Genomic DNA, 13492 nt, shown 5'->3' on the forward strand with positions numbered 1-13492 from the left:
CACAGTCACACCAAAAACTGAGCAGGATACAGAAGACAGGAGCAACACAGTCAGAACAAAAACTGAGCAGGATACAGAAGACAGGAGCAACACAGTCACACCAAAAACTGAGCAGGATACAGAAGACAGGAATAACACAATTAGCAAACTTGACCTGACAAACAGAACGCTGTACCCAACAATGGAAAAATAAACATTTTTTTTCTATTTTTTTCTTTCCTTTTTTGTTTTGTTTTGTTTTTTGTTTTGAGACAGAGTCTCACTCTGTCAATAGGCTGGAGTGCAGTGGCGCGATCTTGGCTGACTGCAACCTCTGCCTCCCGGGTTCAAGCGATTCTTCTGCCTCAGCCTCTCGAGAAGCTGGGACTACAGGCGCACAACACCATGCCTGCCTAATTTTTCTATTTTTAGTAGAGACAGGGTTTCACCATGTTGGCCAGGATGGTCTCAATCTCTTGACTTTGTGATCCACCTGCCTCGGCTTCCCAAAGTGCTGGGATTACAGGCGTGAGCCACCGCGCCCAGTATTAAATTTAGTTTTCATTTGTTCATCTGGCCTTTATAAAATGGCAAGAAAATTTCTTTTTTTATGGATAAATTATTACTAATAAATGTAGGAAGAATAATAGAACCGAATTATTTTGTGAGTCCTAATGAAATACAATAATTAATTCAGGCCAGGATCATTAATAGGTAAAACTTCTAAATGAGAGTCTGATAGACTAACTTTACGATTAGGCGGACACCACCGGAGCCCACTACTCCATCTCAGCATCCCCAGGAGTGGGCCTCCCAGGCATAAGTCCTTCTTGGTGTGACACCCTGGGATGGATCTAAGGGCCTAAGACTCTGCATCTCCAACAAGCTTGTAAGGAATGCCCACACTGCTGGTCTTCAGACCACATTCTGAGTACTAAGGCTTTAAAATACTTCAGCGAAGAAAAGAAAAAGAAGGGCTACGCGCGGTGGCTCACGCCTGTAATCCCAGCACTTTGGGAGGCCGAGGTGGGTGGATCACCTGAGGTCAGGAGTTCAAGACCAGCCTGGCCAACACGGTGAAACTCCATCTCTACTAAAAATACAAAAATTAGCTGGGCGTGGTGGCACACACCTGTAATCCCAGCTGCTTGGGAGGCTGAGGCAGGAGAGTTGCTTGAACCCAGGAGGTGGAGGTTGCAGTGAGCCGAGATCACACCATTGCACTCCAGCCTGGTGACAGAGCGAGACTCTGTCTCAAACAAACACACATACACACAAAAGAAAAAGAAGTTAAATAACTGTAGGAAGTGGAGCAAAATCCTCACGATTGCTTAGTGTATGATCGCCAGAAAACTGAAACCTGATGTTAAACTTCCAGTTTCTAGGCAATCTGGGGAATAAAAAGACGAATCCCACCAAGAGGAAGCAAACACACGAACCCCGAATGTAGATGTTCCGCAACACCTGTGACCAAACTCCACAATAAATCAAAGACATGAAAGCAGAAAATGGGAACGGGGGTGCACTCTAGACAGAAAGAGCCACAGCAACCACATGTAATGTGTGGACCTTGTTTGGATCTTGCTTTGAACAAACCAACTGTTAAAAAGACATTTTGAGGCTGGGCGCGGTGGCTTACGCCTGTAATCCCAGCACTTCGGGAGGCAGAGGTGGGCGGATCACCTGAGGTCAGGAGTTGAGGACCAGCCTGGCCAACACGGTGAAACCCTGACTCTACTAAAAATACCAAAATTAGCCAGGCATCTTGGTGTACACCTGGAGTCCCAGCTACTCGGGAGGCTGAGGCAGGAGAATTGCTTGAACCTGGGTGGTCGAGGTTGCAGTGAGCTGAGATGGTGCCACTGCACTCCAGCCTGGGATACTGAGTGAGACTCCATCTTAAAAAAAAAAAAAAAGACATTTTGAGACAGTGAGATTTGTATATGGACTAAGTATTTGGAATTAGATGATACTAAAGAATTATCATTAATTTAGTTAGGTGGTAAGAACATTGTGGCTATTTAAGAAAATGTCCACGTTCTTTATTTTTATTTTTGAGATGGAGTCTTACTCTGTCGCCAGGCTGGAGTGCGGTGGTGCGATCTCAGCTCACTGCTACCTCTATTTCCTGGGTTCAAGTGATTCTCCTGCCTCAGCCTCCTGAGTAGCTGGGATTACAGGGGTGCACCACCATGCCCAGCTAATTTTGTATTTTAGTAGAGACGGGGTTTTGCCATGTTGGCCAGGCTGGTCTTGAACTCCTGACCTCAGGTGATCCGCCTGCCTCGGCCTCCCAAAGTGCTGGGATTACAGGTGTGAGCCACTGCACCTGACCCTTCGTGTTCTTTAGAAATGAAAATGTCCGTGTTTTTTGGGAGTGAAATGACACGATGTTTGGGGTTTGGTTTAAAATCATGTTTCTGAAGCATTAACATGCAAATGAATCATCGGAGATCTTGGTAAAATGCAGATTCTGACTCAGCAGGTAATGAATCAGAGTGGGGCCGAGAGTCTGTTCCAACAAGCTCCCAGACGATGCCAACACTGCTGGTCCTCAGATCACGTTTAGAGCAGCCAGGCTTTAAATACTTCGACAATAAAAATGAAAAAGGGAACACAAAATAAATTCAGGCTGTGTGGCTGGATCTCGATCAATGTGTCATACGCTTGATGGACATATTGGGTTTACTATAGTTATCTTGTTTACCTGTGTACATGCTTAAAATTTTATTATCCAAAAATTCCAGATTGAGGAGGAGGAGCCTGGGGAGACGGCTCTGAGGCCAGGCCCTGCATCTCTCATCTCTCCATTTCCAGGCCATTTCCCTGAGTCTGGCACAAAGTGGATATCTATATTTAATTTAATTTTATTTATGGATTTATTTTTTGAGATGGAGTCTGGCCTTGTTGCCCAGGCTGGAGTGTAGTGGTGCGTTCTTGGCTCACTGCAGCCTCTGCCTCCCAGGTTCAAGCAATTCTCCTGCCTTGGCCTCCCGAGTAGCTGGCATCACAGGTGTGCGCCACCATGCTCGGCAAATTTTTGTATTTCTAGTAGATTTGGGGTTTCCCCATGTTGGCCAGGCTGGTTTCAAACTCCTGACCTCAGGTGATCCACCACCTTGGCCTCCCAAAGTGCTGGGCTTACAGGCGTGAGTCACCATGCCCAGCCTGATATCTATATTTTATTCGTTTTTCTTTATACCTCTCCTTGCCTGGAATGATTTGTGGTGATTCATAAAAAGATATAATACAGGTAACATAAACGCTTGCTTAAAATAATGGGGCAGGCAAAAAAGACAGAAGGAAAATGATAGTCTAAAAAAAGAGGGGGATACAATAAACCAGGAAGGAGGCCAACAGCTAACATGTAGATCAAGCAGTGGCAGCACTTTCTTTTCTTTTTTTTTTTTTTTTTTTTTTGAGACACAGTCTTGCTCTGTCGCCCAGGCTGGAGTACAGTGGCACGATCTTGGCTCACTGCAACCTCTGCCTCCCGGGTTCAAGCAATTCTCCTGCCTCAGCCTCCCGAGTAGCTGGGACTACAGGCTCCTGCCACCATGCCCAGCTCATTTTTCAATTTTTAGTAGAGACGGGGTTTCACCATATTGGCCAGGCTGGTCTCGAACTCCTGACCTTGTGATCCACCTGCCTCAGCCTCCCAAAGTGCTGGGATTACAGGTGTGAGCCACTGCACCCGGCCTTTTTTTCTTCGTTTCGAGTTGGAGTCTCACTCTGTCACCCAGGCGGGACTGCAATGGCGCGATCTTGGCTCACCGCAACCCCCGCCTCCCCAGTTTAAGTGATTCTCCTGTCTCAGTCTCCGGAGTAGCTGGGACTACAGGCACATGCCAGCATGCCTGGCTAATTTTTATATTTTTAGTAGAGATGGCATTTCACCGTGTTAGCCGGGATGGTCTCGATCTCCTGACCTCGCAATCCGCCCGCCTCGGCCTCCCGAAGTGCTGGGATTGCAGGAGTTAGGAGCCACTGTGCTCGGCCTTGTTTCCCTATGGCCAGTGACTGCCCCCCGGCCACCAGTGAGTACCATGAGGGCACACACTGCATCTGCCTTGATTGCCACATTATCTCAGGACCTGGCATGCTGGCCCACACTCGGTAGGTGCTGGGAGAGTGGCCACTTGCAGCCTACATAGACTCTCAAAGGTTCCAGATGAAGACCCTCAGGCAGGGAAGAAGGTTGTACGGTTCCCGCTGCTCCCTCAAGAATCCAGGGCTGAGATAAGGGATGCCCAGTAGGGATTTTGGGCTCCAGCCCCTGGGCCCACGTCACGTTGAGCCCTGTGCTTCCTGGTTAGCCAGGCTGGGGGAAAAAGAGGTCAGCAAACTGCCTAGAGGAGAATTAAAAAGTGCAAGCTGCCAACATGTTACGAGGGGTGAGTGTGGGGCCTTCGTCTCCCCATTTCACTATCGGTGTAACTGAAAAGCACGAGTGGAGACTGCAGAGCAAAGTCCAGTCCCCTCTCCTGGGCCTCCGTGGCAACCTCTGCACACTCCTGCCTCCAGGCCTCAACACAGCTGCTCCCTCCACCCAGCAGGCGTGCTCACCGCCCTCCACCTCTGTCTGCAAAGCCCGTCTTTTGTGGCCCTGCTCAGCCAGCCAGGAGCCAGGACCCAATCCAGACTCTCAGTCAGAGTAACTCCCGGGTCCCCGAGCCCCCTCAGCACCCTGTGGTCTGTCTGGCTCTGACCGAACCCTGAACCCCCTCAGCATCCTGTGGTCTGTCTGGCTCTGACCAAATTCTGTCTGGATCAGGGTGATCTGTGATTCAGTCTATCTCCCCCGAACCGTGATGTGATCTGAGTCACACACAACACCCCCAACCACAGAGCCCAGCTCAGCACAGGGCCAGGCCCAAAAGAGGCGCTCTAAAAATGTCAGAGTGAGCCAGATATTCCCTTTCCTCGCGCCACCCCACCCCCGTGTTCACTCTGTTCAACAGAGAGATCTCGTTCAACAGAGGGTTCTGCTCCCCCAGAGCACCTGTTGCCTTCCAGGCACCACGCTAGGTGCTGAGCTCAGAGAGGGGTGTGGTTTGCACACGGCCCATCGGAAGATTGAATATTTGCTTCTGGGGCTCAGATTCTGTGTTTGTGCCCGATTCCAAAGCCTTTAGTAAAAGCTGGAGGCACTGAGGGGTTGCTAAACAGAGAGAGGGCAGGGTCACCAATGGCCTCAAGAAGCTGGGCACTGCTCCTGCTGTGCTGGTGGCTCACTGAGCTGCAGCAGAGCTCTGCTTAGAGGGCTGGTAACTAGGTCATCAAGAGCTTGCTGCAGGGGCACGGTGGCATGCGAAACTGTGTTCGTGTGTGTGTATGAGCACGTGTGCATCCGCGTGTGTGCATCCGCGTGTGTGCATCCGTGTGTGTGTGCATCTGTGTGTGTGCATCCGCGTGCACGTGTGCATCCATGTGTGTATCCATCTGTGTGTGTGGCATCCGTGTGTGTGCATCCGTGTGCGCGTGCATCTGTGTGTGGTCATCCGTGTGTGTGCATGCGTGTGTGTGCATCTGTGTATCTGTGTGTGCGTGTGTGCATCCATGTGTGTGCATCCGTGGGTGTGCGTGTGCATGTGTGCATCTGTGTGTATCTGTGTGCGTGTGTGCATCCGTGTGTGTGCGCATGCGTGCGTGTGTGCATCTGTGCGTGTGTGCATCTGTGTGCGTATCTGTGTGTGTGTAGTGTGCATCCGTGTGTGTGTGCTTGTGTGTGTGTGTATATCCGTGTGTGTCTGTGTGTGTGGTGGGGGAGGTCGGTGTATTTGCTGGGCTTTCCCTGAGGGTCAGCTGGTGCCCAGGTCTGCCAGGCCTGGCTCAGCCTGTTTCCTCGGACTGGATGCGCCTCAGGCCCGACAGTTCGCCTTTGAGCTGCGCCTTCATCAGGAAACCACCTCCTGTTGCATTTCCCACCAGGACTCAGAAAACAGCATCGTCTTGGTAGATGGTCTTGAGTTCAAATCCTCACTGCCTCGGAGTCACTGAAGGACCCTGGCACCTCCCTCCCTTCCATCTCCCCTCTGGGACATGGGGTTGTGCAGATCCAATAGGGCAACACCCGGCCCCAGGTCTGACGCAGGAGGCTCAGCACGTGGAGGCTGAGGTTGGAGAGAGTTACAACCACAGGCGAGGGCTGGCCCTCCCTCTCAAGCCCCCCTCGCGTGCTGCAGACTTACAGACACAGCTCCACCAGTGTCTGTCACCACACTACCCACAGGACCACCTCTCTGAGCTGTCCCCAGCCACAGAGGCCTGCTGAGTCAGACCGAGATCCCCCTCCATCCTGTCAGCCACCACTGTCTCCCCTCAACCCTCTGTCTCCCCCAGCACACTGGGCAATTTAAACACACATTCTCACAGTACAATAAGTACCACTGTTCCCAATTTAGGAAACTGAGGCTCATGAGGCATGATTCACCCACATTGATAGCAGGAGCTGCAGAAGTGGGACTAGACGCAGGGGTCCTGACACCCAGCCCAGAACCCCCAGCAGGGCCTCGTGGGAGGGCTGTGCCTCAGAGCCATCTGCAGAGCACCTGCGCAGGACCACCCAGCCACGGTCCCCCCGCCTCGATCTTCCACACGGAGCCTCATCAACTCCACCCCGAACCTCACAGTCAGCTGAGCCCATCTCTCTCCATCACCCTTCATCTCCCTAATAACAAGAACAGCCAATAGACCTTGAGCACTACTGTGTGCTGGAAACTAAACATTTCCTTTTTTTTTTTTTTTTTTTTTGAGATGGAGTCTCGCTCTGTCACCCAGGCTGGAGTGCAGTGGCGCCATCTCGGCTCACTGCAACCTCCACCTCCCGGATTCAAGTGACTCTCCTGCCTCAGCCTCCAGAGTAGCTGGGACTACAGGCGCCTGCCACCACACCCAGCTAATTTTTTGTATTTTTAGTAGAGACGGAGTTTCACTGTGTTAGCCAGGATGGTCTCGATCTCCTGACCTTGTGATCTGCCCGCCTCGGCCTCCGAAAGTGCTGGGATTACAGGCGTGAGCCACTGAGCCCGGCCTCTATTTTTTTTCTGAAACGTTGTCTCTCTCTGTCTTCTAGGCTGGAGTACAGTGGCACAATCTCAGCTCACTGCAACCTCCGACTCCTGGGTTCAAGCGATTCTCTTGTCTCAGCCTCCCAAGTAGCTGGGATTACAGGCGCGCACCACCATGCCTGGCTAATTTTTGTATTTTTAGTAGAGATGGGGTTTCACCACGTTGACTAGGCTGGTCTTGAACTCCTGATCACAAGTGATCTGCCCACCTTGGCCTTCCAAAGTGCTGGGATTACAGGTGTGAGCCACCGCGCCCGGCCAGGAAACTAAACGTTTCTCATGAGTGTCTCCTCCTCCCCACGTCTGCCTTCCCCAGGACCTGTGGATGGGACCAAGGCAGAAGCCTCCTTACGGGCCTCTCTGCCTCCCCTCTCTCCCAGATTCCAACTAACACACAACATACAAGTCTGTCACCCTGCTCAAGACCTGTGGCTCCCCACTGCCCTCAGCAGGAATTCCAAGCTCCCCCAGGCTGGCAGTCAGGTCCCCACATTCCTCACCCGCCACTGTGGGCCTCTCGGGCTTGGATGCCCACATTCCTCCACTCACACCACACCTGCCCCACGCGAGGGGACCTCCCAAAGACGGGCAGGGATGCGGGGCTCCCACACAGCCCACACTCCCCCAGCCAGTTCTCCACACACACTGCACTCTGCTGGCATTCCACCTTTGCTTGGGCCGCCCCTCGGCCGGGAGTGCCCTTACCCTACCCCCATGTTGAGAGACACTGCTGGGGCTGGAGAGGCTACTGTGTGCACAGCCTGCCTTCTCTTCACACAGGGCGCCAGGACAGGGGTGGCCTTGCCTCTGCCCACACCCCCAGGCCCCAGTATGTCCCGATTTGGGGCGGGGCTGGAAGGGAAAGCAACACCAGAGACAGCCTTCCGCTCCCACTCACGCTTCGCCTCCCTCTTCCTACCAACTAGACTCCTCACACCCCACGGCTTGGTGCCTCCTATTCCCCCTGCAGAGAAGGCCCCTCTGCTCACCCTCATCCTTCAGATCCCACCTTAGATGCCACAGTCTCCCACTCCCCAGGGACTGAGGTTTTCTATCACACACAGGCCTAGGGTGATGCCCCAGCAGAGCCCCGGGCCTCAGCCCGAGTGTGTGCCACCAGCAGAGTGGGCTCTGGACTTCCAGTTCCTTCTTCTTCACCCCTGTAAGGCTTTGTAGGCTGACAGGACAGGCCTCGTCACGCAAGGGTGCAACGGTGGAAACCCAACCTCTGAGACCCAGGATGGAGAAGTGAGTTGATGTGATTGCAGAATGAGTCAGGGGTGAAGACGGACTTGGGGACGGCAGGTCACAGGGTAACAGGGCATGATGGGGCTGGTGGTCAGTTCCAGGATTTCAGGACCTGCCACAAGTGGGTGCCACGGGGAGAGGGCTTCCGTGGTGGGGGGAGGCTGCCTGGAGAAGGAACCGAGTGGCAGAGCCCTGGAGTCTGAAGCCCCTGGCTGTTAGAACTGTCAACACACAAAGCGTCCGCCGCCCTTCCCAACAAGCCTGGGCACCTGACCCACCCAGCAAGACCACTGTCCTGGAGGAACTCCCACTCTAACCTCTGGCTCTAACTGAGCCCCATCAGACAGATAGACAGTCAAGGCTGTGGTCTGCAGACATCTGGCTGGAGCTGAGGGCACAGCAGCCCCTCAAGGCAGCGGGTGAGAGGACTTACTGGCCATGCAGAGCAGCGTGTGAACGAGCCACATCCTAGCTGGAGCAGAGGCAGCTCCCTTAGACAATTGCTATTATTCCATCTGCTCTCACGAATAACAAGAAGTAGGCATCACCAGAGTGGGTGGCCTGGAGAGGGTGGAAGGTCAGCACCAGGCCAGTCCTGGATTCTCTCCAGCCTAAGGAGGCCCAGCCCGGCATGAGATTCAGGGTGCTAGGCCTGGGGCCACAGTCTGAGGGACTCTTTCCTCCCAGCAACTCCTGAGCATTTTCTTTCTCAGGCTCTCCTCAGCCCCAAGACTCAACACCACCTCACCTTCTCCAGGAAACTCTCCCGGACTGGTCCGCCCCAGTCTCAGGACCTCACAGCGTGGAGCAGAACTGCAGCAGCTTCGTTTCTGCCACCCACATTGGAGCTGCTGGGGCCCTGCTCTCAACCTCTTCCCATGGCTGAGCTGAGCTGTGGGCTAAGCACACGGTCTCACGGCAAGTCTGCTCCATCATTGCTGTCTGCTGCCCAGCAGCTTGGGAAGGGCCTAGGCCTCCAAAGAGGTTTGATCAATGCCACCTGCTGGAAAAGGCACTGAGGTGATGAGTGGTGGCCCCAGAGGCTGCAGGAGACAGATGAGCCACAGGAGTGTTCTGGAGACATGGTAGTATTCTGGAGCTGGGAGGCAGGACAGAAGCCTGGGCCTGAGCCCCGTGTCTATTGTCAGTTGCTTGCAAGCCTGGGCAGTCACTGTCCCCTCTGTGACCCAGTCACCTCCTCTGTACTGGGAGAAGGTAGACAAGAGTCTAGTCTAAGCATCTGCTCCAGGTATTCTTGGTAATGGGAGATCAAAGCCACAAGCCATAAAAAGAGACTTTCTACACCCCACGTGTAACTAAAAACAGAGAAGTCTAAATTGTAAAATAAAAGGAAGTTCAACAAACTGTTGATCTTTCCATGGTGACTATTCTGATGTTTTTGAAATATAAAATATTAGGCCGGGCATGGTGGCTCATGCCTGTAGTCCCAACACTTTGGGAGGCCGAGGCAGGCCGACCACCTGAGGTCAGGAGTTTGACACGGGCCTGACCAACATGGTGAAACCCCGTCTCTACTAAAAATACAAAAATTAGCCGGGCGTGGTGGCGCGAACCTGTAATCCCAGCTACTCCGGAGGCTGAGACAGGAGAATTGCTTGCACCTGGGAGGCAGAGGTTGCAGTGAGCCAAGATCCAGCCTGGGCTCCAGCTGGGGCAACAGAGCAAGACTCTGTCTCAAAAAATAAAATGAATACAAAATATTAAAATCTGTCCAAAACCGTGTGACTTGCTGGTACCCTACACATTGTGGCCTGCTTCTTGGGTGATCTGGCCCCATGTGGGATGCTAATCCAATTCTCCCGCCAACCTCCTGAGCGGGGGCAGGAGATCCATGGGAAGTCCGCTCAGGTCACGAGGCAGGACCACCCTGGCCTCCGGCCTGATCTTAGCAGCCTCCAGGGGCTCACCTGACTGTGCTGTCTCATCCCTGGCGGCCCACGAAAGGATTCGTGGCTTGGCTTTTGCCCAGAGGCTTTCATGGGACAGTTAAAGGCTAAAATGGGACCCCCCCCAGGCAGCAGAAGTGCTCCCCCACCCCACATACCAGTTTTCGCCCTGGCCTGACAACACAGGAAGCAGGCTCCCCGCCAACACGCTCGCCCTCTACATACAGACACTTGCCCCCAGTCTCTCGCCAACACCCTCTCTCACAGGGTCCTCACCCTCTCAGCCCAACCCCTGCTCTGTAACAGAAGGCAGCTCTGCCAGGCGGAGCCTCCATACTCAGAGAACAAACTACAGAGGCGAGGACCTGCCACAAGTGGGTGCCACGGGGAGAGGGCTTCCGTGGTGGGGGGAGGCTGCCTGGAGAAGGAACTGAGTGGCAGAGCCCTGGAGTCTGAAGCCCCTGGCTGTTAGAACTGTCAACACACAAAGCGTCCGCCGCCCTTCCCAACAAGCCTGGGCACCTGACCCACCCAGCAAGACCACTCTCCTGGAGGAACTCCCACTCTAACCTCTGGCTCTAACTGAGCCCCATCAGACAGACAGACAGTCAAGGCTGTGGTCTGCAGACATCTGGCTGGAGCTGAGGGCACAGCAGCCCCTCAAGGCAGCGGGTGAGAGGACTTACTGGCCATGCAGAGCAGCGTGTGAACGAGCCACATCCTAGCTGGAGCAGAGGCAGCTGCGTTGGAGCCGAGGCGAGTGAGACACATGGGCCGTGGCCCACTCAGCTTCCCCTCAGCCAGGAGGCCAGGAGGCGGGGACAGAAGCACACACACCAGCAACGACCCACAGGCAGATAGGCACTTTTAATCAGACAGAGACACTCCGGCTCATACACAACCAGCCGTGTGGCTTCCTCAGTTGTGGGCTGGACCCTAGGAGCTTTGGAACCACTGTCAGTCCCACTCTCCCACCCACACTTTGATGGAATGGGGAGCTGAGGTGTGGCCACGGCCACAGTTCTGGGTTCCTCAGCAGAGCCGGAGGTGCAGGAGCAACATGAATCCAGCCTGCCGTCCATATCCATTTGAGTCGGTCCCTGTCCTGCCTCAGAACCTCCCACCAGACATCTCAGCCCAGCTTCCAGTCCAGGGTCCTTAGTGGTGGTTGCCTCAGCACTGAGACAGGGGTCCTCCTCCCATAGGAAGTGCCCTGAGTCAAAAACGGGGTTCCTGTACCAGCCCATGCACTCAAGACCCTGGGGTTCTGGAGGGCCAGGTGAGTGGAATCACTGCCTCGATTCAATGTTGGCTGCATTCGTCCTCTTTAAAACCAGGAGGACAGCATCCTGATGCGGAAACTGATTGAACAGGACTCTGAGTTACCAGAGTAACAGAAGTAAAATTCTATCCATCTTCCAACACACCTCTGATCCGTCCCAGCATTCCACAGAACACGCCATTGACAGTTTGCAGTCGTATTTAACTGCTGTCAAATCTGTACTGTGTGACCAAGTCTGTGAGACGGAAGGAACTGTCTCCTGCACCCCTGTTCCCCAGGCTGCCGGAAGCGCAGAGCGGTGCCGTCAAACAGAACTCTCCGCAGGGATGGAACTGTTCTAGGTTGACACTGTCCAGCATGGTCCTTATGAGCCACATATGGTACTAAACCCTTAAAATGTCACCAGAACAACTGATGAACTGAATTTTATATTTTATTTAATTTTAAATTAAAAAAGGCAGGACATTCCAAGTCTCCCTCACATGAGTGTCTGCAGCCCCAGGGAGGGAACTCTGAAATGTGAATGTGTTAACACAGAGTGGACAATGGTGTTGACTCCATTACTAGATAAAAATCCACGTTATTTTGTTTCTCTCATGGAAAGGTTGCTTGGCTAAGGTTCTGTGAAGATCCGATGACGTTTCCAACCCTTGGCCTTGTCTGCTTTGTTCTGACAGAATGCTTATGACTACCAGATCTTGCTTGGTGATGTGAGATTACAACTCACCGGTTTCCATCCTGCATGAAACAGAAGTTAAACAGCAGAGAAGTTAAACAGCTGTGAAAGCAAAATTCCAGGTCTGGTGGTTTTCCTGCCAGGTCATGAGGAAACCATCCTACTTCTGTTGAACCTTGTCCCAGGCAGGATCGGGACCTGTGGCCTACAGCCTGTCTTCCCAGCGCTCCAGGGCTCGTGACCTTCCTCCTCCCCTCACTTCATTCTAAGCTCCAAGGGCACTGGGGAGAGTCACAGGGGTCTCCTCTCCCCAGCACTGGCCTACAGCAGGAAGAGAGCAGCCCAGTCACTGAGCAGATCCCTGGAAGGGCAGGGCCAGAACCCAGACTGCAGCTCACTCGAGATTCCTGAGAGAAGCCTTTGTGTTTAGAGTGTGAACGGCAGGGTGCCTCGGAGAAGCCAGGAAAAGCTGATGATTGGATGCCGGACAGGGAGCAGGGCCATTTCTGTACCTTTGCAGACTCCTAGAATGCTGACTCATCCTGCATCCATCCAACATGTATTTATCCAAGCGTCAGTGCCTCTAGTCATGAGACACATAGGTGTCCGTAAAGCCCTCCTGACGGTAGCTGCTTTCCCCACAAACCCAAACTACACCCCCAAGGTCAGGGGCCAGGCTGTGTTGAGTAATGCTCCCCGTCATAGCAGCACCTCGCACAAGGCTGGGTGTTCGGCAAATACATACATAACCAAAAGACATGTAATTGTGGTTTCCCAACTCACTTTAAACAAATATGCCGGGACCAACTCGAGGGACACAACGGAAACGGGACTGTACTCTTCACAAACATCAGTGTCATGGAAGACAAAGAAAGGCTGAGGACCTGCTCCAAATGACAGCAGGCTGCAGAGAGGATAACTAAAGGCAGCACCTGATCCTGGATTGGATCCTGGACCAGAAAAACCACGGCTTTCAAAATCGTTATTGGGACGGTTGGCACACCTGAAACTTGAACGACAAATGAGCAACTCTTGGGCAGATCAGAGTATTACACATTTCCCAACTTTGACAGCTGTACCATGGACACGTGAGAGGCGGTCCCTGTTCTTGGGAAACGTTCACTTTCCCAAGTGACATCTTATGGATAAACGAGCATGATGTGTACAAATAACCCTCAAATGGTTCATGGTTCAGAGAGGACAGGAAGAAAAAGGGGTGAGGGAAGAGAAGAGGGAATGAATGAAGAGAAAATGTGGCAAAATGGTCTTTGTTGTACCCTTGAAACTGCTGTGATTTTGAAATGATTTCAAAACAAAGTTTTATATATTT

The 13492-nt window shown here is 52.8% G+C and overlaps 2 protein-coding genes across 4 annotated transcripts in view; both read right to left on the reverse strand.

Annotated features, from left to right (window-relative positions):
• The window catches only part of ITGAE (integrin subunit alpha E), a 78869-nt gene extending 67873 nt beyond the window's left edge, over positions 1 to 10996 (reverse strand). The window contains exon 1 of the mRNA XM_017863581.1: positions 10891 to 10996. Within this exon, the coding sequence (XP_017719070.1) occupies positions 10891 to 10975 (85 nt within the window). The 5' untranslated portion in view covers positions 10976 to 10996. The remainder of the gene's footprint in view (positions 1 to 10890) is intronic.
• A 910-nt stretch (positions 10997 to 11906) lies between these two features.
• The window catches only part of NCBP3 (nuclear cap binding subunit 3), a 49111-nt gene continuing 47525 nt past the window's right edge, over positions 11907 to 13492 (reverse strand). For all 3 annotated transcript variants that reach the window (XR_001883693.1, XR_001883695.1, XM_017863609.1), the window contains one exon: positions 11907 to 12224. Coding sequence is in view for 1 of the 3 variants with exons in the window: in XM_017863609.1 (XP_017719098.1) it covers positions 12203 to 12224 (22 nt within the window). In the remaining 2 variants the exon portion in view is untranslated. The remainder of the gene's footprint in view (positions 12225 to 13492) is intronic.

This window comes from Rhinopithecus bieti, unplaced genomic scaffold, assembly GCF_001698545.2.
Source record: "Rhinopithecus bieti isolate Rb0 unplaced genomic scaffold, ASM169854v2 scaffold_70516, whole genome shotgun sequence".
NCBI classification, from domain to species: Eukaryota; Metazoa; Chordata; class Mammalia; order Primates; family Cercopithecidae; genus Rhinopithecus; species Rhinopithecus bieti.